At 66.5% G+C, this 26,236-nt stretch overlaps 1 protein-coding gene across 1 annotated transcript; it reads right to left on the reverse strand.

Moving 5' to 3' along the window:
- Positions 1–323: 323 nt before the first annotated feature.
- LOC104575533 (uncharacterized) lies at positions 324–25,055 on the reverse strand. Its single transcript, XM_088535153.1, is given in 70 exon segments — positions 324–470; positions 1,146–1,382; positions 1,761–1,829; positions 2,033–2,353; positions 2,435–2,488; positions 2,590–2,625; positions 2,724–2,777; positions 2,852–2,959; positions 3,051–3,104; positions 3,188–3,241; positions 4,021–4,128; positions 4,262–4,315; positions 4,407–4,460; positions 4,569–4,622; positions 4,711–4,764; positions 4,832–4,939; positions 6,205–6,258; positions 6,356–6,409; positions 6,484–6,537; positions 7,482–7,535; positions 7,619–7,726; positions 8,361–8,414; positions 8,486–8,539; positions 8,699–8,806; positions 8,924–9,031; positions 9,169–9,222; positions 9,308–9,397; positions 9,472–9,579; positions 9,660–9,713; positions 9,787–9,840; positions 9,938–9,991; positions 11,009–11,053; positions 11,149–11,202; positions 11,981–12,025; positions 12,651–12,704; positions 12,798–12,851; positions 12,928–13,035; positions 13,800–13,853; positions 13,943–13,987; positions 14,061–14,114; positions 14,189–14,233; positions 14,322–14,375; positions 14,451–14,495; positions 14,582–14,635; positions 15,271–15,315; positions 15,398–15,451; positions 15,562–15,606; positions 16,356–16,409; positions 16,535–16,588; positions 16,704–16,757; positions 17,554–17,607; positions 17,695–17,748; positions 17,830–17,886; positions 18,009–18,065; positions 18,067–18,093; positions 18,199–18,273; positions 18,372–18,392; positions 18,394–18,435; positions 18,521–18,562; positions 19,455–19,541; positions 19,589–19,680; positions 19,805–20,114; positions 20,434–20,627; positions 20,736–20,772; positions 20,774–20,800; positions 20,802–20,861; positions 22,704–22,856; positions 22,858–22,894; positions 23,894–24,068; positions 24,998–25,055. Coding segments are annotated over 70 exon segments (5,304 nt in total).
- Positions 25,056–26,236: the final 1,181 nt, after the last annotated feature.

The raw sequence follows: 26,236 nt of genomic DNA on the forward strand, positions 1-26,236 counted from the left end.
CCCGTGCGCCCCGGGGCATCCTCAGGCCCTGGCTCCACGTGGGCGGATGCAGCCGGGATGGACGGCGGCGGCAGGGATGGGGGTGCCGCGGGGGTCCCGGCGCCCACCGGGGGCAGCTCCAGTGCTTCTCTAGGGAATGGCCGGGCTCCCGGAGCACCGGGAGAGACATCCCTAACACCCGTTCCCTGCAGTCGGAGCGCCCGGCGCATCCCCCCGGAGCCGGCAGCATAAATAAGGGTTTGGGGGGGCGGGGGGGGCGCAGGCAGCGTCAAATCCTGAGTGTGCCAGAGAGGCTCCGCTCGGCATTCCCGGTGCCTCCGGTTTCAGCCCAGGAAGCAGACGGGCCCCAGCTCGAAGCCGAACTTCTGGTTGGCGTCGCCGAAGTCGGACACGGCCACGTCGGACAGCGGGAGCCGCTCCACGCGGGATGAGGCCACCTCGAGCACCGTCCGCTCCTGACCCCGGCGGTGCTGCGGGCATGGAGTGGGATCAGGGATAGGGCCACTGGGATGCGGGACCCGGAGAACCGGGAGGAAGCAGCTGGGAGCTGGGGTGCAGCACTAGGGGCACCGGGATTCAACACCAGGGAGCTGGGATGCAGCACCAGGGATCTGGGATGCAGCACCAGGGATCTGGGATGCAGCACTAGGGAAGGAGGATGCAACACCAGGGAAACCAGGATTCAGCACCAGGGAGCCGGGATGCAGCAGCTGGGAGTTGGGATGCAGCACTAGGGAAGGAGGATGCAACACCAGGGGAACCAGGATGCAGCAGCAGGGAGCTGGGATGCAGCAGCTGGGAGTTGGGATGCAGCACTAGGGGCACCAGGATTCAGCACCAGGGAGCCGGGATGCAGCACCAGGGATCTGGGATGCAGCGCTAGGGAAGGAGGATGCAACACCAAGGGAACCAGGATGCAGAAGCAGGGAGCTGGGATGCAGCAGTGGGAACCGGGATGCAGCACCAGGGATCTGGGATGCAGTGCTAGGGAAGGAGGATGCAACACCAGGGGAACCAGGATGCAGCATCAGGGAGCCGGGATGCAGCAGCAGGAGTCGGGACGCAGCACCAGGGAGCTGGGATGCAGCAGGTGCCCTGGGATAGAATGGGATGTGGATCTGCGGGATCCAGGGCTCCTCACCCACCTGGCAGCCGTCGTGGAGGGCCCGCACGGGGCTGCCAGGGTGGCCGTGTCCCAGCTCCTCTCCGTTGGCTCCGCGGAACCGCAGGGCGCGGGAGAAGCCGCCGGCGCCGGCGTCGAACCAGGCGGCCGCGTTCTGGCAGGTCAGCGTGAAGCTCTGCCGGGCGCTGGCGCTCAGCAGGCGCAGGAAGGTCAACTGCGTCACCGGCACCGCCTGCCCGTCCGCGTCCACGTAGGAGAACTGGGAGCAGAGCGCGGGAATGGGGCCAGTCTGACCCGGGATGGAGCGGGAGCAGCATCCACCTCCCGTTCCATCCACCCTGGCTGCATCCAACCCTGGCTCCATCCACTCCCGGCTCCATCCACTCCCGGCTCCATCCACCCCTGGTTCCATCTGCCCCCAGCTCCATCCGCTCCCAACTCCATCCACCCCTGGCTCCATCCGCCCCTGGCTCCATCCACTCCCAACTCCATCCACCCCTGGCTCCATCCGCCCCTGGCTCCATCCACTCCCAACTCCATCCACCCCTGGCTCCATCTGCCCCCAGCTCCATCTGCCCCTGTCTCCATCTGCCCCTGGCTCCATCCACCCCTGTCTCCATCTGCCCCCGGTTCCCACCTTCCTGCCCCTCCTGAAGCTGCTGTACCACGTTCCCGGCTTCTCCCTGTTCCAGGCAGCAAGACGGACCTGGTGGAGGAAGAGCATTTGGGGACAAAGGGGAACATCTCCAACCTCTGTCCCCCTTGGCACGGGGTAGAGCAATCCCTGACAACCCCCTCAGATCCAGGATGCAGCACCAGCGGGACCGGGATGCAGAACGAGCGGAGCCGGGATGCTGGGAAGACTCCGGGAGCGCAGACCCAGCCCCGCTGCTTCCCGCTTCCACTCACGGCCTCGAACTTCTTCTCCGGGAAGAGGCAGGTCTCTCCGCCGGCCGTGAAGTTGCAGAAGACCCGGAACGCGTCGCGGGAGCAGCCCTGGTTGGGGTCGATCCAGTAGTCGCCGTCGGGCAGCTCCGGGTGGCAGAGCTGCAGCTCCCGGCAGACGCGCGCGGGGCTCTGCGCGGTGCCCCGTGGCCTCCGCAGCTGCTCCAGCTCCGCGCGCAGGGAGCCCAGCGAGGCCAGGACCTCCTCGAGGCCCCCGGAGGCTCCCGACGCTTCCCGCTTCCGCCGGCGGCTCCCACCGGAGGGAAGCGGCTCCGCGGGGCGGCCCTGCAACAAGCGGCGGGGTGAAGCCGTCGGGATGGAGCGGCCGGAGCGGCCGGAGCTGTTCCCAAATCCGTCCCCACTCACCGGGGGTCCTGGGGGGCCGGGGGGGCCGGTGTCTCCTCTGGGACCCAGCGCGCCCTGCAAGCAACTGGAATGGGCGGGTGGCCGGCGAGGCCGATCCCGCTGATCCCTAGCTCTTCCCCATGGGATGATCCCGCCGCCCGCATCCCGGCACTCACCGGAGAGCCTTTGGAGCCCTTCTGGCCCAGGGGTCCCTGTGGAGAGAGAGTTGGGAGGTGGGAACTGCCCCCCCCCCAGCATTCCAGGGATTCCCTGGATCCCGTTGGATGTGGCGCACCAGACGGATACTCACCGAGAGCCCAGGAGGTCCTGGGGGGCCAGTGGGACCAGCGGATCCAGCTGAACCCTGCGGAGCGGCAGCATCAGCCCCATCCTCCTGCCACATTCCCGGCAATGGGATGAGCCCCCCCATCTACTCACGGGATCTCCCTTGGGTCCAGGGGGGCCCTGGGCACCCGGCAGCCCCCGGTCTCCCTTCTCTCCCATCTCTCCCGGCGGTCCAATGAGTCCAATCAATCCAGCGTGTCCCTGGGATCACCGGGAATGTTAGGAGGCCCCTGCCCAGCACTGGGAATGGGTGGGGGTCACCGCGACCCCCCCGTCACATTCCCACACTCACCTTGTCTCCCTTGTTCCCGGGGTCTCCCTTGAGGCCGGGCAATCCCACGGGACCCTGCGGGAGATGCCGACGGTGCCAGGCCGTGCACGGAGCACGGCCCGGACGCCGGGGCCCCCGCGGCTGCCCCCGTCACTTACCAGGGGGCCGGGGGGTCCCGCTTGTCCTGGGGGTCCCGGCAGACCCTGCTCACCCTGTGGGAGACGCAGTGCGGGAGAGGGACACTGAGCCCCGCTCCAAGCGGGATGCAGCGAGCGCACACTGGGATGCAGCAATCCCAGCCAGGATGCAGCAGTCCCAGCTGGAGTGCAGCAATCCCAGTCTGGATGCAGCAATCCCAGTCTGCATGCAGCAATCCCAGCCAGGATGCAGCGATCCCAGCCAGGATGCAGTGATCCCAGTCAGGATGCAGCAGTCCCAGCTGGAGTGCAGCAATCCCAGTCTGGATGCAGCAATCCCAGCCAGGATGCAGTGATCCCAGTCAGGATGCAGCAATCCCAGCTGGAGTGCAGCGATCCCAGCCAGAATGCAGCAATCCCAGCCTGGATGCAGCAATCCCAGCCAGGATGCAGTGATCCCAGACAGTAATGCAACAATCCCAGCTGGGGAGCAGCAATCCCAGCCAGGATGCAGCAATCCCAGCTGGGGAGCAGCAATCCCAGCCAGGATGTAGCAATCCCAGCCAGGATGTAGCAATCCCAGTCCAAACACAGCAATCCCAGCTGGGATGCATCAATCCCAGACAGTAACGCAACAATTCCAGTGTGGATGCAGGAATCCCAGCCCGAATGCAGTGATCCCAGCCAGGATACAGCAATCCCAGCCAGGATGCAGCAATCCCAGACAGTAAAGCAACAATCCCAGCTGGGGAGCAGCAATCCCAGCCAGGATGCAGCAATCCCAGGCAGTAATGCAGCAATCCCAACCCAAACATCTCGCTGGGATGCACCACCCAGTCCTTCCCTGCACTCACAGCCGGACCGGGAATCCCACGGAGCCCTTCGGAGCCCGGCCGCCCCGGGGGGCCCTGGGCCCCCGTGGGACCCGTCTTCCCGGGTGGCCCCTCTGTGCCGGGCTGGCCCTGGGGAGGCGACACGGAGAGCCGGGAAATCCTGGAGCGTTGGGAAATCCGGGAGCCCCAGGACATCCTGGAGCATCCTGGAGGCCTCAGTTCCCACTCCGGGCGCTGCTTCCCGCTGGGAACGCTGCTTTACCTTGGCTCCCTTCTCTCCCTGTCGGCCCTCGCGCCCGGCCGGCCCCGCTGGTCCCTGGAAAAGGAGATGGAAAAGGGAAAAGGAGTGGGGGGGTTGAGCTGCATCCAGAGCAGCCCCCCCGCTTATCCCCCCTTTCCCCACTCACCCTCCGTCCGGGGGGTCCCGGCGGTCCCGGCTCTCCCGAAGCACCAGGGGGGCCCTGAAACGAGCCTGGAATCAGCCGCTATGGGGGGAATGTCCCCAAAGGGGGACATGGAAGGGCAGAATTCCACCCCGGAGCCCCGGATCCCCCTGTTGTCCCACTCACCGGCAGCCCCGGGTCCCCGCTGTCACCCTTGTCTCCGGCGGCGCCATCCTGACCCTGCGGCACGGGAAGCGGCGGAGGGGGGTGAACGTAGCCCCCCATCCAACACCCCCGCACCGGGATGCTCCGGAGCTGGGATACTCACCGGCACGCCGGGGTCTCCGGGCGGGCCGGGGTCTCCCGGGAAGCCGATGGGACCCTGCGGAGACGGGATGGGTGAGGAAGGGGCTGCGGAGCGGGCGGCGGAGGGGGGGTCCGGCGCTCACCGAGGTGCCTTTGGCTCCGTCCTCGCCCGGGGGGCCCTTCTTGCCGGGGGGGCCGGCGGCTCCCGGTTGTCCCACGTCGCCCTTCTCGCCCGCATCCCCCTTCACTCCCTGCGGATGGATGGGGGGACAGGATAAGGGGGAGTCGGGATGGGGGGGGTGGATAGGGGGGCTGGAGACAGGGATTTGGATAAGGGGGGTCCGGATGGGGGGGGTTGGATGGAGATCTGGATGGGGATCCGGATAGTGGGTCTGGGTACAGGGATCTGGATAAGGGGGGTCCAGATGGGGGGGGCGGGTTGGATGGGGGTCTGGATGGGGATCCAGATAGGGGGTCTGGATACAGGGATCTGGATAAGGGGGGTCTGGATGGGGGGGGCGGGTTGGATGGGGTCTGGATGGGGATCCGGATAGGGGGTCTGGAGACAGGGATCTGGATAAGGGGGGGGTCCGGATGGGGGAAGTTGGATGGGGGTCTGGATGGGGATCCAGATAGGGGGTCTGGAGACAGGGATCTGGATAAGGGGGGTCCGGATGGGGGAGGTTGGATGGAGATCTGGATGGGGATCCAGATAGGGGGTCTGGAGACAGGGATCTGGATAAGGGGGGTCTGGATGGGGAGAGTTGGATGGAGATCTGGATGGGGATCCAGATAGGGGGTCTGGATACAGTGATCTGGATAAGGGGGGTCTGGATGGGGAGAGTTGGATGGGGGTCTGGATGGAGATCCAGATAGGGAGTCTGGAGATAGGGATCTGGATAAGGGGGGTCTGGATGGGGGGGGGTTGGATGGGGGTCTGGATGGGGATCCAGATGGGGGGTCTGGATAAGGGGGGTCTGGATGGGGGGGTTGGATGGAGATCTGGATGGAGACCCGGATAGGGGGTCTGATACAGGGATCTGGATAAGGAGGATCTGGATAGGGGAGATCCTGTTGGGGGTCGGGATACAGGGATCCAGATAAGGGGGGGGTCCGGATAGGGTATCCAGATAAGGGGGGGTCTCGTTAGGGGAGGTCCGGATGGGGAGGGTTGGATGGGGATCTGGATGGGAATCTGGATAGGGGGTCCAGATACAGGGATCCGGATAAGGGGAGTCTGGATGAAGGGGTCCAGATAGGGGATCCAGATACAGGGATCCGGATAAGGGGGGGTCCGGATAGGGGAGGTCCAGACGAGGGCATTGGATAGGGGTCTGGATGAGGATCTGGATAGGGGGTCCAGATAGGAGAGGTGCGAATAGAGGGTCGGGATAGGGATTCTGACTGGGGGCTGCTCACCAGCTTTGCATGGGAACAGATCCTGCCTCCCTCTCCCCCTTCCCTGCCCCAACATTCCCACTCCCCTCCATGTTTCTCCCATCCCTGCAGCACTCACGGATGATCCGGGCTCTCCCGGAGCTCCGGGGTCTCCCGCTTCTCCCGGCTCCCCCTGTGCGGGAGGAAAGCAGAGAGGGAGACACCAGCCAGGCTCCGGCACCGCTCCGAGGCTCCGGGTGCTCCGGCCGCTGCTCCAGACACGGATTTACCTTCTCTCCCACGGCCCCTGGCTGTCCCACGCCGCCCGGCATTCCCTGGGGACCCTACGGACACCGGGATGGGGTGATCCCCTCTGCCCATCCAGTGGCAGGGCTGGCCCGGCAGCGGCTGGACCCACCTCTGCTCCGCTGGTTCCGGGCGGCCCACGCGGTCCCGGCGCTCCGGGCGGTCCCTGTGGGAGCGGAGAGCGGATCAGGAATCACCCCCCTGAGGGGCACATTGAGCCTCCTACCAGGAGAGGGAGATCCGGGAGCTGGGGCCGGAGGACCAGAGGGATCGAGGGGATCTGGGGGGATGGAGGGATCTGGGGAGATGGAGAGATTTGGGGGGAATGGAGGGATCTGGGAGATGGAGGGATCTGGGGGGATAGAGGGATCTGGAGGGAATGGAGGGATCTGGAGGGGATAGAGGGAACTGGGGGGATAGAGGGAACTGGGGGGATGGAGGGATCTGGGGGGATGGAGGGATCTGGGGAGCTGGAGGGATCTGGGGGGAATGGAGGGATCTGGGGGGATGGAGGGATCTGGGAGGAATGGAGGGATCTGGAGGGGGATGGAGGGATATGGGAGCCGGAGGGATCTGGGGGGAATGGAGGGATCTGGAGGGATCTGGGGAGCTGGAGGCATCTGGGGAGGATGGAGGAATCTGGGAGATGGAGGGATCTGGGAGATGGAGGGATCTGGGGGGAATGGAGGGATCTGGGGGGAATGGAGGGATCTGGGGGGAATGGAGGGATCTGGGAGATGGAGGGATCTGGGAGATGGAGGGATCTGGGAGGAATGGAGGCATATGGGGAGATGGAGGGATCTGGGGGGATGGAGGGGTAGAGGAGATGGAGGGATCTGGGGGGAATGGAGGGATCTGGGAGATAGAGGGATCTGGGGGGATGGAGGGATCTGGGAGATGGAGGGATCTGGGAGATGGAGGGATCTGGGGGGAATGGAGGGATCTGGGAGATAGAGGGATCTGGGGGGATGGAGGGATCTGGGGGGAATGGAGGGATCCGGGGGGAATGGAGGGATCTGGGGGGATGGAGGGATCTGGGGATCCGTGGGGAGTGGGGAGACCGGGCTGCCCCACAGCAGGAGGGAGGGGGGAGTCGGGGGGGGTCCTTACCATGGGGCCGACGTCTCCGTTCTCCCCCTTCTCTCCCGGCGGCCCCGGCATTCCCTGCGGAGCACCGGGTTGGATACAGCAGAGCCCCCCATCCCGCTCCCCCCCCATCACATCCCGCATCCCCCCCCCAACCTCACCTGCCGCCCGGGGGGGCCGCCGGGGCCAGGGGGGCCCCTCCAGCCCTCGTCTCCTTTGGGCCCGAACATTCCCTGCTGCCCGCGGCGTCCCGGCTCCCCATCCGCACCCTGGAAAAGAGGGATCAGTGCCGGCCCCCCCACCGGCCATGGGAAGCTGTGAGGGGGGGGGCTGCAGCCAGAGCTGCATCCGGATACCGCATCCGGATACCACATCCAGATCCGGATACTGCATCCACATCTGGATACTGCATCCAGATCTGGATAACGCATCCAGATCCGGATACTGCATCCAGATCCGGATACTGCATCCAGATCTGGATACTGCATCCACGTCCGGATACTGCATCCACGTCCGGATACTGCATCCAGATACTGCATCCAGATCTGGATACTGCATTTGCATCTGGATATTACATCCACATCTGGATATTACATCTGGATCCGGCTATTACATCCGCAACCAGATCCGGATGCTGCATCCAGATCTAGCTACTGCATCCAGATCCAGATACTGCATCCAGATCCAGCTACTGCATCCACATCTGGATACCACATCCAGATCCGGATCCTGCATCCAGATCCAGATCCTGCATCCACATCCGGATACTGCATCCAGATCTGGATACTGCATCCAGATCCAAATACTTCATCCAGATCCGGATACTGCATCCAGATCCAGACACTGCATCCAGACCGGGATGCTCCCTTGGGATAGGGGGGAGCACATTCCATGGTCACTCACCGCAGGCCCAGGGTGTCCCGGGGGTCCCTGGATTCCCGACGGTCCCGGCGGGCCCTGGGGGGGCAGTGGGGTTGGAATTGTCCCTGTGTCACCCCCATGTCCCCGTGTCCCCTCCTGGCACTCACCGCTTCGCCCTTGTCGCCTTTGCTGCCCTTCTGCCCCGGCAGCCCCGTCTCGCCCTGCCGAAGGGACGCGGTGATTCCCGGGAGCCGGGGAAACCCCGGAGCCGGGGAAAGCCGCCAGGTGCTGGGATCGCTGCCAGCGCCGGCTGCCAGCGAGATTCCCGACGGCGGGAAGGCGCCCGTGGGAACCTGTTCCCGGCTCCGGCTTCCGCTCACCTTGTCGCCGTCTTCTCCGGATGGGCCGGGAGGGCCTCCGGGACCCGGCAGCCCCACGGGCCCCTGGATGCCATCGTGTCCCGCCGGACCCATCGGACCCCTCTCGCCCTGCCGGCAGGGAATGGAGCTGGATGGGAGCTTCCCGGCTCTTCCCAAAAGCTCCTGACTCTTCCCGGTTGCTCCGGGTCATTCCTGGATGCTCCGGTTCGAGGACCCGGCACCTACCGGAGCGCCCTTCTCTCCCGTGGGACCGGGGGGACCCTGCGCCCCGCCGCGTCCCGGCATTCCGATGCCTCCGGCTGCTCCCGTAGGGCCTCGCTCGCCGGGAGAGCCCTGAGGGGGCACAGGGGCAGGACAACCCTGGGGATCCTTCTCCCTTTCCAAGGAATCCATTGGGATTTGGATCCCAAGGAGCACATGGAAAGGCAGGGGGGTGCAGCCACACAAATACCGGGATGCTCCATACTCACTGTGGGTCCCGGGGGGCCGGGGGGGCCTTCCCCGCCCTTGAGGCCGGCCGGACCCTGCGGGAATGCGGGAATGCGGGAATGCGGGTGAGGAAGGCGCCCGCGGGATGCTCCGCCGGCCGCATCCCGGCGCTCCGCTCACCGTCTCTCCCGGAGCGCCCCGCGGGCCCAGAAAGCCGCGTACGCCGGGAGGGCCGTTCTTTCCGGGAATGCCGGCGGGACCGGGGTCGCCCTGCAAGGGAAAAGGGAGCGGAAGCGGGTGGCTCCGGAGCCGATGCCGGCGGCCGCTCCCGGTGCGGATCCCACCTTGGCTCCTTCCCGGCCGGCGGCTCCGGGCAGCCCCTGCTCTCCCGGGGGACCGGGAGGACCCGGATGCCCCCTGTCTCCCACCGCTCCCGTCTCTCCGGATTTTCCCTAGGAGCAGAGAGCAGAGGCAGTGGTGCCGTGCCTATCCCATCCCATCCTCACGGAATTCCCGGCACGATGCCGCTCACCTGGGGTCCCACCACGCCGGCAGAGCCCGGCGGTCCCGTTTTCCCATGGAATCCCTGCGGAGGAGCGGATCAAGGCCTGGAAGCGCTGGCAGAGCCATGGGATGGGCAGGGAAAAGTAGAGACTCACCGGCTCTCCGCGCTGCCCCGGGTGTCCCGGCAAGCCATCCTTCCCAGCGAGACCCTGTGGAGATGGATTGGGATGAGCAGGGCCCAGAGGATCCCGGGAGCTTTGGCACCGGTGCTGGAATCGGCGCCTTCGGCTCCGCGGTGCCACTTACGGGTGGCCCTTTGGTGCCAGGGAATCCGTTGGGGCCCTGGGGACCCTGTGGACCCTGTGGAGGGAGGGAAGAGCCCGTGGGAAGCAGTTTGGAGCATGGAACGGCCAGAAATCCCAGCATCCTGCTTCCCAGGCTGCATTCCTGCAGCCTGGCCCTGCATCCCAGCATCCACTTCCCAGCCCCTCATCCCAGCATTCTGATTCCCAGTCCTGCATCCCTGCAGCCTGGCCCTGCATCCCAGCATCCTGCACCCCAGACCCTCATCCCAGCATTCTGATTCCCAGTCCTGCATCCCTGCAGCCTGGCCCCTCATCCCAGCAGCCTGCATCCTAGCATCCCAGCCCCTCATCCCAGTATCCTTCCTCCCAGTCCTATGTCCCTTCACCCTGGCCCCACATCCCAGCATTCTGATTCCCAGTCCCGCATCCTAGCCCCTCAACCCCGCATCCTGCTTCCCAGTCCTGCATCCCAGCATCCACTTCCCAGCATCCTGTACCCCAGCCCCTCATCCCAGCATTCTGATTCCCAGTCCTGCATCCCAGCCACTCATCCCAGCATCCTGTATCCCAGTCTTGCATCCTACATCCCAGCCACTCATCCCAGCATTCTGATTCCCAGTCCTGCATCCCAGCCCCTCATCCCAGCATCCTGTATCCCAGTCTTGCATCCTGCATCCCAGCCCCTCATCCCAGCATTCTGATTCCCAGTCCTGCATCCCAGCCACTCATCCCAGCATTCTGATTCCCAGTCCTGCATCCTGCACCCCAGCCCCTCATCCCAGCATCCTGTATCCCAGTCTTGCATCCTGCATCCCAGCCACTCATCCCAGCATTCTGATTCCCAGTCCTGCATCCCAGCCACTCATCCCAGCATTCTGATTCCCAGTCCTGCATCCTGCACCCCAGCCCCTCATCCCAGCATCCTGTATCCCAGTCTTGCATCCTGCATCCCAGCCCCTCATCCCAACATCCTGTATCCCAGTCTTGCATCCTGCATCCTAGCCCCTCATCCCAGCATCCTGCTTCCCAGTCCTGCATCCTGACCCCCACATCCCGTCTCCCAACCACTCACCTTCTCCCCGGTGGCACCGGGGGCTCCGTCATGTCCCGCGTGGCCCTGGGAGGAGAGAGGAGGATAAAGGGGGGGTCTGGAGGGGGCAGATTCCGGATCCGGATACCCTGGGAAGGGGTCACATGATCGGGAACACTTACCTTGGGTCCGGGTGCCCCCGTGGCTCCGGGCAGCCCCCGCTCTCCCGGCAGGCCCTGGGCAGAGAGTGGCATCAGGCGATGGGACAAGTACAGCCAGATTCCATGGAATACCGGCCCCGGGGTGGATGCCATGGGATACCGGTGGCGGGATGGATGCCATGGGATACAGCGACCCCCAGGCTGGGTGTCTTGGGACACGGGGTGGGAACTTTTGGCTTGGTTGCCAGGGGAAACGACGGGTACCAGGTTGCCATGGGGTACAACAGGTCCTGGAGGGGTTGCCGTGGGATACAGGCAACTCCCTGGGGCGGTAGCAATGGCTACAGCCGGTCCTGGGATGGTTGCCATGGGATATGGCCAGTTCCAGGGTGGTTGCCATGGGATACACTGGTTCCAGGGCAGTTGTCATGGGATACAGGTCATTCCAGGGCAGTTGCCATGGGATACACTGGTTCCAAGGCAGTTGCCATGGGATACAGGTGGTCCCAGGGCGGATACACTGGTCCCAGGGCTGTTTCCATGGGATACACTGGTCCCAGGGCAGTTGCCATGGGATACAGGTGGCCCCAGGGCGGATACACTGGTCCCAGGGCTGTTTCCATGGGATACAGGTCGTTCCAGGGCAGTTGCCATGGGATACAGGTGGTCCCAGGGCAGATACACTGGTCCCAGGGCTGTTTCCATGGGATAAACTGGTCCCAGGGCAGTTGCCATGGGATACAGGTGGTCCCAGGGCGGTTGCCACGGGATGCACAGGTCGCGGTGCGATTGCCACGGGTTACAGCAGACCCAGGGTGGCCCCCCGTGGGTCTGGGGGTCGTGGGGGGCTCACCGGGGGTCCCCGCTGTCCTGTCTGCCCGGCCTGGCCAGCCTTGCCCTGCGGGAGCAAGAGATGGAGGGGCAGGAACAGCCGCCGAGCACCCACATCCTCCCCACACCCCATGCAGGGATGGGGAATCTGGGAATCTGGAGCCAGGAATGGGGATGCCGGGGCCCCTCCGCTGGCTCCCAGCTCCTTCCTGGCTCCTGGGACAGGGATGCGGGCAGGAGGAGGCGATCCATGGGGAATAAGGGGTAGGATTCAGGAGATCCATGGGGGAATAGGAGGCAGGATGCAGGAGATCCATGGGGGAATAGGAGGCAGGATGCAGGAGATCCATGAGGGAATAGGGGGCAGGATGGAGGGGATCGATGGGGGAATAGGGGGCAGGATTCAGGAGATCCACGGGGGAATAGGGGGCAGGATGAGGGGATCTCTGTGGGAATAGGGGGTAGGGTGCAGGGGATCCATGGGGGAATAGGGGACAGGATTCAGGAGATCCATGGGGGAATAGGAGGCAGGATTAGGGGACCCATGGGAGAACTGGGGGCAGGATGCAGGGGATCCATAGGAGAATATAGGGGGCAAGATGAGGGGACCCATGGCGGGTTGGGGTGACTGGGGCAGGATGCAGGGACCCATAGGGGCAGTGGGGCAGGAGCAGGGGCACGACAGGACTCACCCTCTTGCCTTTCTCTCCCGCCAGCCCCACGGCACCTGGGAAGCCAGTGGAGCCCTATGGAAAAATGGGAGATGAGGAGAAGGAGGGGGCACAAGCTGCAACCAGGGGCTGGGAAGAACCAGCAGAGACCCCCCCACCACCACTCACCTTGGGGCCCTGGCGTCCGGGGTAGCCGGGGAGCCCGGGGAGGCCCAGCTTTCCCTATGGGAGACGGGAGCTGAGCGGCGGAGCAGGGATGCGCCGTGGGGCGGGTGCAGGGGGGAACCCAGGCACCCACCTTGTCTCCGGCGGGACCGGCAGCTCCCGCGTCACCCACGGGACCCGTCTGTCCCTTGGGTCCCTCGGGACCGTCCTCGCCCCGGGAGCCCAGGGGACCCTGATCGCCCTGCAACGACACGGAGAGGAGGAAGGGTGTGGAATTGCATCCCCCCGGGTGGGAATGCAACCCACGGGTGGAAATGCAACCCCACGGGTGGAAATGCAACCTCTCCTCACTGGAAATGCAACCCCTCGAGTGGAAATGCAACCCCCGGGGTGGAAATGCACTCCTTCTCAGGTGGAAATGCACCCCCTCCCGAGTGGAAATGCAACCCCTCCCAGCTGGAAATGCAACCCCACAGATGGAAATGCAACCGCACAGATGGAAATGCAACCCACGGATGGAAATGCAACCCCACAGGTGGAAATGCAACCCCTCCCAGCTGGAAATGCAACCCCACACGTGGAAATGCAACCCCCTGGGTGGAAATGCACTCCTTTCCAGGTGGAAATGCACCCCCTCCCGAGTGGAAATGCAACCCCTCCCGGCTGCAAATGCAACCCCACAGACGGAAATGCAACCGCACGGGTGGAAATGCAACCCACGGGTGGAAATGCAACCGCACGGGTGGAAATGCACCCCATTGGTGGAAATACAACCCCCCGAGTGGAAATGCAAACCCATGAGTGGAAATGCAACCCCTCCCGACTGGAAATGCAACCCCTCCCAAGTGGAAATTCACCCCCTCCTGGGTGGAAATGCAACCCCCTGAGTGGAAATGCAACCCCATGGATGGAAATGCACCCCTTTTCGGGTGGAAATGCACCCCATTGGTGGCAATGCACCCCCTCCCGTATGGAAATGCCCCCCTCCTGTCTCCCTGCACTTACCCTGTCCCCCTTGGGACCCATGTCCCCCTTGAAGCCAGGGAATCCGTCTTCTCCCTGGAATTGGGTGCAGGTCGGGGGGGCCGGGAAGGGCTGAGCCCCATGGCAGGGGGGGCCCCCATATCTGCCCCCCTGGCGCCCCTCACCTGCTCCCCCTTGTTGCCCTTGAGGCCGCGGGCTCCGAAGGCTCCCTGTGGGGATGCAGAGGGATATAGGGGCATCCCGATGGGAATTGGGGACCCCCTGGAGCAGGACCCCGCTCACCTTCACCCCGCGCGGTCCTGGGTAGCCAATGGGTCCGGGGGCACCTTCAGGGCCCTGGGGACAGAGAGTGTCGGCAGAGCTGGGAATGGCCCCATCCCGGAACGCTCCGAGCCCTTCCCGGCTCCTACCTGCAGCCCCTTCTCTCCGGCTGGTCCCTCTCGGCCGGGATGACCCTGTAGGGATGTGGGAATGCTGAGTCCCCCCCCGGCAATCCCTGCTCCCATTGGGATTGCAGGATCCCCCCTCCCCACAGCTACTCACCGGGGGCCCATCCGCTCCAGCAGCACCTGACATTCCCGGTGGCCCCGGTGGCCCCTGGGAAGAGCGGGAGGAAATTTGGGGATCACATGGAGCCCCCATAGCCCCTCGACCCCCCCTGCATCCACTCACCTTGTCCCCCGGCAGCCCCACGGGACCCTGGGGGCCTGGCAGCCCCTGTGGGAGAAGGGATGCACGGAGAGGCTGGAATGGGATCGGGAAAGCGGCCGAGCTCCCCATCCCGGGAGGCTGCCTCCCGCTACCTGCGTGCCGGGGTTGCCCTGTTGTCCCGGGGGTCCCGGTTCCCCATGGATCCCCTGCGGAGGGCAGAGAGATCCCGTCATCGGGGCGGCAGATCCGCCCGGAGCCGCGGCCACATCCCGGAGCAGCAGAGCCGTATCCTGATCCCACTGCATTCTGCATCCCATGGCATTGCATCCCACGACATTGCATCTCACTGAATCCCGCAACATTGCATCATCCCGCATCCCACTGCGTCCTGTATTCTGCTGCATTGCATCCCGCGTCATTGGATCCCTCTGCATCCTGCAGCATTGGATCCCACTGCATCCCGCATCCCACAACATTGCATCCCACTGCATCCCGCAATATTGCATCATCCCGCATCCCACTGCATCCTGTATTCTGCTGTATTGCATCCCGTGTCATTGGATCCCGCTGCATCCTGCATCCTGCAGCATTGGATCCCATTGCATCCCGTGGCATTGCATCCCACTGTATCCCGCATCCTGTGGCATTGCACCTCACATCCCGCAGTATTACATTCCACTGCATCCCGTAGCACTGCATCCCACCGCATCCTGCCTGCTCCATCCCCAGCTCCTGCAATGCTCCATCCTGCAGCACTGCATCTCGCCTATTGCATTCCCGATCCCACCCCTGTGCCATCCACGAGCATCCTGCTTCCACGGATGCTCCCGCTCCCACCCACCGCGCTGCCCTCAGGTCCGGGAGCTCCGTCGATGCCTCCGGCACCCTGCGGAGTGAGGAAGGAGGATCAGGACCAGGGAAGGAATCCTCGGAGCGCAAGGATGGTCGGATGGATGGATGTCTCCTACCGGCGGTCCTGGTGGTCCGGGGGAGCCACGCGATCCGGTCGGACCTCGCATGCCCTAGGACCGGGGGTGGGAGGGTTGGTGAGCCCGGATCATTCCCGGGAAGCTCCCGGGAAGCTCCTGGAGAGGCCGGCACGCGGCCCGGCTCTTCCCGGCGGGACACTCACCGCTTCTCCAGGCTGCCCGCGGGGTCCCGGGAGCCCGTCAGGGCCCTGCAGGAGACAGGGCAGAGCTGAGCGGATCCGCTGGATCCCCCTGGATCTCCAGGTGCAGAGCCAAGTGTCTCCCCTAGATCCCCCTGGATCCCCCTGAATCCACCCAATGGAGCTGAGCGGATCCACTGGATCCCCCTGGATCTCCTCCAGGTGCAGAGCCAAGCGTCTCCACCTGGATCCCCCTGAATCTCCCTAGATCCTCCCAATGGAGCTGAGCGGATCCACTGGATCCCCCTGGATCTCCTCCAGGTGCAGAGCCAAGCGTCTCCGCCTGGATCCCCCTGAATCTCCCTAGATCCTCCCAATGGAGCTGAGCAGATCCACTGGATCCCCCTGGATCTCCCCTAGGTGCAGAACCAAGTGCCTCCCCCTGGATCCCCCTGGATCTCCCTCAATGGAGCTGAGTGGATCTGCTGGATCCACCTGGATCTCCTCCAGGCTCAGAGCCAAGTGTCTCCACGTGGATACCCCTGAATCCCCCTAGATCCTCCCAATGGAGCTGAGCGGATCCCCCCAGATCCCTCTGGATCTCCCCCAGGTGCAGAGCCAAGTGCCTCCCCCTGGATCCCCCTGGATTCCCCTGGATCTCCCCTCTGGAGTTGAGCAGATACCCCCAAATCCTCCTGGATCTCCCCCAGGCTCAGAGCCAAGTGTCTCCCCCTGGATCCCCACGGATCCCCCCGCATCCCCCTCCGGAGCTGAGCGCATCCCCTCGGATCTCCCCTCCCCTCCACGTCCCCGCTCACCTGGGGGCCCCGGCGTCCGGGGGGCCCCGGCGTCCCCGGCTGCCCCACGTCGCCCTGCGGCAGAGGGGGGGTGAGGGCCGGCGCGGGGGGCTCCGGCGCTCCGGCGCATGCCATGGGATGCAGCGGGATGCGACGTTGCGGGATGCAATTCCATGGGATGCGCTGCCGGCCCCACTCACCCGCCGGCCCTTCTCTCCTGGGAGCCCCGGGAGCCCCGCGAAGCCTCTGTCACCCTGGGGGGGACACGGGGGCATCAGGGTCATTGGAGTGGGGCAGGGGGGGCCCAGGCGTCCGGGCTCTGCCCCCCACCCCGCTGTCACATCCCGGATGATGCCGCAAACAGGAGACCTTGGGTCCGGTGTCACCCGGGAGGCCCCGGGCACCGTCGGCTCCTGCTCGGCCCTGGAAGAGATGAGGATGGGATGGGGATGGAGAAGGGAATGAGGAGGAGGATGGGGTGGAGAGGAGGTGAGGATGGGGATGGGGTGGAGAAAGGGATGGGAATAGGGAATGAGATGGGATGGGGACATCATGTGGACAGAGGTCTGAGTAAGGATGGGATGGGATGGGATGGGATGGGATGGACCCAGGGATTGGGATGGGATGGACCCAGGGATTGGGATGGGATGGACCCAGGGATTGGGATGGGATGGACTCAGGGATTGGGATGGGATGGACTCAGGGATTGGGATGGGATGGGATGGGATGGGATAGGATGGGATGGGAAGGGAAGGGAAGTGATGGGATGGAGCCAGGGATTGGGATGGGATGGGATGGGATGGGATGGGATGGGATGGGATGGGATGGGATGGGATGGACCTAGGGATTGGGATGGGATGGACCCGAGGATTGGGATGAGGATGGGACAGGATGGGTTGGAGCCAGGGATTGGGATGGGATGGGGAAATAGATTGGGATGAGGATGGGATAGGATGGGATGGGATGGGATGGGATGGGATGGGACGGGATGGGATGGGATGGAGCCAGGGATTGTGATGGGATGGGGAAAGAGATTGGGATGAGGATGAGACAGGATGGGATGGGACGGGACGGGACAGAACGGGACGGGATGGGACGGGATGGGACAGGATGGGATAGGATGGAGCCAGGAATTGGGACGGGATGGGGACAGGGATGCCCCAGCTCCGGCAGGTGAAATCCTGGCTCTGGCAGGTGAAATCCCCGCTCCGACACTCACCCGCCGTCCCGGCTTCCCCGGCGGCCCCTGCGGCCCGGGCGGCCCCCGGGGGCCCTGCGGAGAGACAGGAATTGTCCGGATGCTGGGGGGGGCAGGAGGCACCTCGGACCCCCCCTCCAAATCCGCCCCGGCCGGACTCACCTGAGGCCCCAGGTCTCCAGCATCTCCTTTCAAGCCGGGATGTCCCGGGAGCCCCTGGGGAAGGGGACACGGGGGATCCACTATGGAAAAGGTCCCAGGGGGATGGAGGATATTGAGGGGTAGGGGGGAACTCACCAGCGGTCCCGGGCGGCCGGTGAGACCCATGGGGCCTGGGGGGCCCTTCATGGAGAGCTGGGGAGACACCGGGATGTCAGGGATGTCCCGAGGGATTCAGGGATGTCCCGAGGGATTCGGGAATGTCCCAGGGGGATCAGGGATGTCCCCAGGAGGGGACCCATCCGCAGGGTCCTCACCTTGGCCTGCTGCAGGATGGCCTGAGCCTGGGCCTCTTGGAAGGAGACGGAGGGGCCCCTTGAGGGCATCCCCGCCAAACTGGAACTGGGGAATGGGAATGGGAATGGGGGGGCACTGTGAGGAGGCAGGGGGAACAGCCCCCTACCTGCCCCCCCCCGCAGGCTCCCATTCCCATGGATCCATCCCTACCGGCAGCATCAAGGTGGTCCCCGGGGGGCCGCGCATCCCCTCGGCTCCCGGGATTCCCGGCCGTCCCGCAGGACCCTGGTTGGGAAGGAGGGGGGATAATATGGGAAGGGGAAGGCATCAGCATCCCAATGTGCTCCAGCTGCGCCCCCCCCCCTCCCCATGTTGCTCCCTACCGGCTCCCCGGGATCCCCCGGCTCTCCCCGGTGGTCCCGGTGCTCCCGACGGCCCCGGATCCCCCTGCAAAGGGAGGTGGCAAAGGGGGTGTCAGTGCGACCCCCCATCCCGGAACCGGCTTTTCCCCCCTATCCCGGCCATTCCTCACCGCAGCACCCGGGGGTCCCGGCGGCCCCTGGAATCGGCGGCCCTGGGGGAGAAGAGGGTGAGAGCGGAGCCCCCCCAGCTGCAGCAGCGCTGGGGGCTGCAATGGGGGGCTGCAATGGGGGCTGCAATGGGGAGGTTGCAATGGGGGCTGCAAGGGGGGGATGGAATGGGGGGGCTGCTAATTGGGGGGGCTGCAATGGGGGCTGCAAGGGGGGGATGCAATGGGGGTTGCAAGGGGGGGGATGGAATGGGGGGGCTGCAATGGGGAGGCTGCAATGGGGGCTGCAAGGGGGGGATGGAACAGGGGGGCTGCAATTGGGGGGGGCTGCAATGGGGGCTGCAATGGGGGCTGCGGGGGGGCTGCAAGGGGGACTGCAATTGGGGGGCTGCAATGGGGGTTTGCAATGGGGTGATGCAGTGGAGGTGCTGCAATGGGGGGGCTGCAATGGGGAGGTTGCAATGGGGGGCTGCAGTGGGGTGATGCAGTGGGGGGGGTCTGTAATGAGGGGGCTACAGTGAGAGGGCTGCAATGAGGGGGGCTGCAGTGAAGGTGCTGCAGTGGGGGCTGCAATGGGGGTTGCAATGGGGGCTGCAATGGGGGGTGATGCAGTGGGGGGATCTGCAATGAGAGGGCTCCAATGGGGGCTGCAAAGCGGGGGGGCTGCAAAGGGGGCCTGAAATGGGAGGATGTGCAATGAGGGGGGGTGCAATGGGGGGGCTGTAAGGGGGTGCAATGGAGGGGGGCTGTAATTGGGGTCTGCAGTGGGGGGGGTCTGCAATGGGGTGATGCAATGGGGGCTTGCAATGGGGGGCTGCAAAGGGGGGGGGTGCAGTGGGGGGGGGTCTGCAATAGGGTTCTTAAATGGGGGGGGGGGTTGCCCCAGGGGGACAATTGCAATAAGGGGGGGGTTGTTGTGGGGGGGTGTCCCGCTCACCGGCTCCACAACAGCCGCTTCTCCCTTCTCGCCCTTCGCTCCCTTGAGCCCGGGTTCCTGCAGGACAGGGCGGGGCGGCCGGGGGCTCTTCCCGCTTCCCATGCGGATCCGGCCCCGTGGCCCCCCCCGCCAACCCCCCCACGCTCACCTTGCGCTGCCCGCTCGGCCCATCCGTCCCCCTCGGAGCCGGGCGGCAGCTCCGCGCTGCCCGCATCCCGCTCGGCACCTGCCGGATCCCAGGGATGCTCCGGATCTGCCGCCCAGCCCGGATCATGGCCACGCGGAGCTGCAGTGCCGGCCAGGGGGATGCTCCGCTCCGCATCCACTGGGATCATCTGCTCCCCATCCACCAGGATTCTCCGGTCCCCATCCTCCAGGATGCTCTGCTCCCCCATCCGCCGGGATCTTCTGCTCCTCATCCTCCAGGATGCTCCGCTCCCTATCCGCCGGGATCCTCTTCTCCCCATCCTCCAGGATGCTCTGCTCCCCATCCACTGGGATGCTCCGCTCTCCATCCATTAGGATCCTCCGCTCCCCATCCTCCAGGATGCTCTGCTCCCCATCCACTGGGATGCTCCACTCTCCGTCCATTAGGATTCTCCGCTCCCCATCCTCCAGGATGCTCCGCTCCTCGGAGCGGGTCGGCGCCACCGGGATGGCCTTGGATGAGAGGTGCAGGATGGGGCCGGGGGGAGTCCCGCACCAGCCCCCATTCCCCATTCTCTGCTTCCAGGCTTGGAGCGGTGCCGCTCCCGGGAATGCCGGCTGTTCTCCGGCCCCTCCAGGCCAAGCCTGACTCATCGGCCGGAGGGGCCGCCCTTGGCTCCGCACCGGCCCCAGCTGCACCCGGACGCGGCCAGCGGAGCCGCCGATGCTGCCGGAGCAAGGCCCGGGAAGCAGGAGTTGCTTCCTGGAGCGGGAAAGCTCCCTGCACCGCGCTCGGCTCCGGGATGCTCCCAATGGATCAGCCATGCGCTACCTGGATGGTGGTGGCAGAGGGATGTGGCCTCTCCAGCTGCTCCGACACCTCCGGCTGCTCCGACACCTCCGGCTGCTCCAGCGGCTCCGGCTCCTCCGGCAGCTCCTTGTTCCTCCTCTTCTTGCCCTTTGCGCTTCCTTTCCCCTTGCCCTTCCTGCCCCTGCGCCGGGGGGGCGGCCGTGGCCACGGGGTCGCTCTGCACCGAGGGGTGACACCGAGGGGTGACACCGGCATCCGGGGCTCCGCCGCAGCCCGGGGGGGTCGGGATCCCGGTGTCCCCCGCCCCGTGTCCCCTCACCTACCTCCTCCGGGAAGGGGCGCGGCGAGCGGGAAGAGCAGCAGGGCGGTCGCAGTCGGGCATGTGGGCGCTCGCAATAGGAATGAGCGGCCGCCGGGTCGGCCACCAGCAGCAGCTGCTGCACGTCACCCTGTGGGACCACGGGGTGAGGGCACGGGGACAGCGGAGGGACAGCGGAGTGGACGGGGGCGGCGGAGGGACGGGGGCGGCAGAGGGGACGGGGACAGCGGAGGGGATAGCGGAGGGACGGGGACGGTGGAGGGGGACAGCGGAGGGACGGGGAAGGTAGAGGGGACGGGGGGCGGCAGAGGGGAGGGGACAGTGGAGGGGACGGGGACAGCGGAGGGGACGGCGGAGGGGGACGGGGACCGCAGAGGGGACGGGGGCGGCAGAGGGGACGGGGACAGCGGAGGGGACGGGGGACAGCGGAGGGGACAGCGGAGGGGACGGGGACGGCAGAGGGGACGGGGACAGCGGAGAGGAGGGGACAGCGGAGGGGACGGGGACAGCGGAGGGGACAGCGGAGGGGGTCGGGGACGGCGGAGGGGAGGGGACAGTGGAGGGGAAGGGGACAGCGGAGGGGACAGCGGAGGGGACGGGGACGGCAGAGGGGACGGGGACAGTGGAGGGGACGGGGACAGCGGAGGGGACAACAGGAGGGGAAGGGAACAGCGGAGGGGTCGGGGACGGCGGAGACGAGGGGACAGCGGAGGGGACAGCCAAGGGGTCAGCGGAGGGGATGGGGACAGCGGAGGGGACAGCGAAGGGGACGGCAGAGGGGACTAGGGACGGCGGAGGGGAGGGGACAGGTGAGGGGACGGCAACGGCGGAGGGGACAGTGGAGGGGAAGGGGACAGCGGAGGGGTCGGGGGATGGCAGAGGGGACGGGGACAGGGGAGGGGGACAGGGACGGGGACGCGGGACAGCGGAGGGGGACAGGGACGGGGCGCCGGGCTGCGACTCTGCCCGCGGTGCAGGGTGCCCGGTCTGTGCTAGGCACCGAGAGCGGGATCCGTGCACGGCTCCAAGATCCATGCACGGTGCCGAGCAGGATCCATGCACAGTCCCAATCAGGATCCGTGCACGATCCCGAGCAGGATCTGTGCACAATCCCGAGCAGGCTCCATGCACAATCCCGAGCAGGATTCGTGCACAATCTGGAGCAGGATCCGTGCATGATCCCAAGCAGGATCCATGCACAATCCCAAGCAGGATCCGTGCACGATCCCGAGCAGGATCCGTGCACAATCCCGAGCAGGATCCGTGCACGATTCCGAGCAGGATCCGTGCACATTGCTGCGCAGGATCCACGCACAATCCCGAGCAGGCTCCATGCACAATCCGGAGCAGGGATTCGTGCACAATCTGGAGCAGGATCTGTGCACAATCTGGAGCAGGATCCGTGCATGATCCCAAGCAGGATCCATGCACAATCCCAAGCAGGATCCACGCACAATCCCGAGCAGGCTCCATGCACAATCCGGAGCAGGATCCGTGCACATTCCAAAGCAGCTCCAGCACAGCAGGGGCCATGGCCTGGCCACCCCCCTCAGCTGCCCCACAGCTCTGGGCACACAAACGCAGCCTTGTCCAGGGCCCGCTGCTGGCATCGGCTCTGTCCCCAAGCGCCCCTTTGTCCCCTGGCACCCGCAGCAGCGGGGGGGACACAGGGGACACCCCACCTCGAACACGTCCTGGTCGGGCCATCGTGCCCCAAACAGTTGTCACCCCACGGGTGCTGACGCGAGAGGGGCCGGGGTCCCCGCTCGCGAGGGCAGCGTCCGCGCGGGGTCCGCAGTCCAGCAGCAGCGGTCACCGTCGCGCCCTGCACGGCCAGTGCCACACCCGGTGCCACCTGCGCGCGTTGGGGGACAAGGGGGCTCAGCGCGCGTGTCCCCCCCCGCGGCGTGTCCCCATCGTGTCCTGCGTGTGGCGCTCACCGCCCGTCGGACAGATCCACGCCGAGCGGAACACGGGGTATCCCCGGCGGCTCCGGCTTCCCGTGCTGGTCCTCGTAGAGGAAAACGGGAGAGCGGCCGAGCTCCAGCCCCAGCTGCGGGCTCCCCGCGCTCGGTCGTGCCACCGTGAGCAGGAAGGCCTGGGAGCCCCGGAGCGCCCGCACCGTGGGCCAGCAGCGAGAAATCCTCCGGGGAAGGGGGCCGTCTTGCCGGCGGGAGAGACCGGGATGGCGGGCGCGAGCGCGAGGGGTCGGCAGCCCGAAATGCGGGAGGAATCGTTCCCCCAGGAGCATCTCTGCATCCCGGGGATACGGGAGGAATCATTCCTCCCAGGAGCATCTCTGCATCCCGGGATGCAGGAGGCATCATCCCCCACCAGGAGCAGCAATATGTCCCGGGATGAAGGAGGGCATCATCCCTCCAGGAGCAGCTCTGCATCCCGGGATGCAGGAGGAATCATCCCCTCCAGGAGCAGCTCTGCATCCCGGGATGCAGGAGGCATCATTCCCCCCAGGAGCAGCTCTGCATCCCAGGATGCAGGAGGCATCATTCCCTCCAGGAGCAGCTCTGAATCCCGGGGAATGCAAGAGGCAATCATTCCCCTCCAGGAGCACGTCTATATCTCAGGATGCCTTGACTCCCAGGAGCATCTTCTCTGCATCCCGGGATGCAGGAGGAATCACCTCCCAGGAGCATCTCTGCATCCCGGGATGCAGGAGGCATCATTCCCCCAGGAGCATCTCTGCATCCCGGGATGCAGGAGGCATCATTCCCCAGGAGCAGCTCTGCATCCCGGGATGCAGGAGGCATCATCCCTCCAGGAGCAGCTCTGCATCCCGGGATGTGGGAGGAATCATCCCTCCAGCAGCAGCAATATGTCCCGGGATGAAGGAGGATTCATCTCCCAGCAGCAGCTCTGCATCCCGGGATGCAGGAGGAATCATCCCCTCTAGGAGCAGCTCTGCATCCCAGGATGCAGGAGGCATCATCCCTCCAGGAGCAGCTCTGCATCCCGGATGCAGGAGGAATCATTGCCCTCCAGGAGTAGCTCTATATTCCAGGATGCATTGACCCCCAGGAGCAGCTCTGCATCCCGGGATGCGGGAGGCATCATCCCCTCAATCCCAAGGGCATTCCCAGGGATAGCTCGGATCCCCCTCCCGGATCAGCCCCCCGCAATGCCTCCCATCCCGCCTCGGGAGACCTGGGAAGAGCAGCGCGGTGGGGGACGCTGATCCGGCTGCCGTTGTCCACGCGGAAGGCCAGGTCGGGCTCGGCGCTCCCGGGGCGCCGGGCGCACATCCCACCGGTGACGGTGACACCGGGCCGGCCGTGTCGCAGCCCCAGCCCCTGCAGCAGGTCCACGGTGACGGTGGCATCTGCGGGACGAGTGCGGAAAAGGACGTGGGGGCCTCCCGGGCGCGTCCCAGGCCTGCGGCCAGGCAGCTGCGTGGGCCCCGGCTCCGGGCCGGATTCCTGCTCGCATTCCTGCCTCCACCCCCGGCCCGTTCCGGCACGCGCGGGAGGGATGAGCCCTCCAGGTGCATGGGAATAGTCAAGGGGGGTTGGATGGGGCTGGGGGGGGCAGAGATCCACATCAGAGAACAGGGGGGGCCCCCTGCCCCGGGCGGCCCCCGCTCCCACCCTCGCATTCCCGCCGCCCGGGCCTGTCCGGACAGGCCGGGAATGGGGTTGGATGCAGCGGCGGGGGGAGCTGAGTCACTCGCTATGGGGCACATGGGGGGCGGGAGGGGGGGGGGTTGCACGTGTCCGTCCCCCCCCCCCCCCGCCCCACGGGAAGGGCCTGAGCTCGCTCCGGCCGGGAGATTCCCAGGCTCTCCCGACCCCGGCGCGTGGGTCCGGCTTCCTGCCGCGATCCCGGGGGAAGAGCCGCGTCCAGGCCTGGCCGGAGGACGGGGACAATCCCCCCCCCCCGCCACCTCCGGGGCTCGCGCGGCCCCACGGATCCCCCACGGATCCCCCACGGATCGGGGCCCACCAGATCGGGGACTTGGGGGGCGGAGAGACCCCCCGCTCTGCACCCCGCAACCCCCCCAAGGGGCCCAGGCGTCCGGGCGCCCCCCCCGGCCCTGTCCGTGGTGCTGACGGCGGCGGGACCCCGGGCACGGGGCGGGTCACGCGTGGGGCGGCCCCGTGGGACGCGACTGTCGCCGTCACCCCCCTCCCTCCCAAACCGGGCTGGAAGCGCCGGGGCCGGACGCCGGGGCCCCCCCCGCGCTCCGGGACGCGGGAACGCGGGTTCGCGCGTGGGGCGGCGCGTGGGGCGGCCCCCCCCAAACCGCGTTACCTGCCCCCCCCGGGCGCAGCCCCTGCAGCAGCGCCAGCAGCGCCAGCAGCCGCTCCATGCCCGGAGCGCCGGGATCCCCGCGGCCCCGCTCCGCTCCCGGCGCTGGGAAGCGGATCCCGGGGGTTCCGCGCTGGATCCCGGCGCTGGGAACCCGAATTCCCGCTGCTCCGCGCTGGATCCCGCGCTGGGAACTCGGATTCCCGCTGCTCCGCGCTGGATCTCGGCGTTGGGAACCCGAACTCCCGGTGCTCCGAGCTGGATCTCGGCTCTGGGGAGCCGAATTCCTAGTTCTCCGCGCTGGATCCCGGGGCGATGAACCCAAATTCCCGGAGGTCCGCGCTGGACCCCGGCGCTGGGAACTCGGATTCCGGGTGCTCCGCGCTGGATCCCGGAGCGAGGAATCCGAATTCGCGGTGCTCCGCGCTGGATCCAGGCGCTGGGAACTCGGAATTCCCGGAGCTCCGCGCTGGATCCCGGATTCCCGGAGCTCGCGGCCGCTCGCAGCGCGGGGAGGGCCGAGCCCGGGGGTGACCCCGCCCCCCGGCCCCGCCCCCTGCGAGGAGCCCAAGGAGGGGGGTTCCGGGACCCCCCCCCAGCCCCACAGCGAGGCCGATGGTTTGGGGACCCCCCCCACATCGGGAACCCCCCCCGGAGACCCCCAGCCCCACGACAGGGCCAGGTACTGGGGACCCCCAGCCCCACATGCAGCCCCTCCTGGGGACCCCCAGCCCCACAGAAGGGCCAGATTTTGGGGACCCCCAGCCCCACATGCAGCCTCTCCTGGAGACCCCCAGCCCCATGGCAGGGTCGGATACTGGGGAGCCCCAGCCCCACATGCAGCCCCTCCTGGGGACCCCCAGCCCCATGGCAGGGCCAGATACCGGGGACCCCCAGCCCCACATGCAGCCCCATGTGGGGCCACCTCCTGGGGACCCCCAGCCCCACAGGCAGCCCCTTATGGGGACCCCTCCTGGGGACCCCCAGCCCCATGGAGGGGCCAGATACCGGGGACCTCAGCCCCACATGCAACCCCTCCTGTGTTTCCCCAGCCCCACAGAAGAGCCAGATATTGGGGACCCCCAGCCCCACATGCACCCCTTATGGGGATCCCCAGCCCCACATGCAGCCCCTCCTGGGGACCCCCAGCCCCACAGAAGAGCCAGATATTGGGGACCTCCAGCCCCACATGCAGCCCCTCCTGGGGACCCCCAGCCCCATGGCAGGGCCAGATACTGGGGA

The sequence above is a fragment of the Tinamus guttatus genome, unplaced genomic scaffold (genome assembly GCF_059628265.1).
Source record: "Tinamus guttatus ecotype Peru unplaced genomic scaffold, ASM5962826v1 Tinamus_guttatus_pri_ptg000617l, whole genome shotgun sequence".
NCBI lineage: Eukaryota > Metazoa > Chordata > Aves > Tinamiformes > Tinamidae > Tinamus > Tinamus guttatus.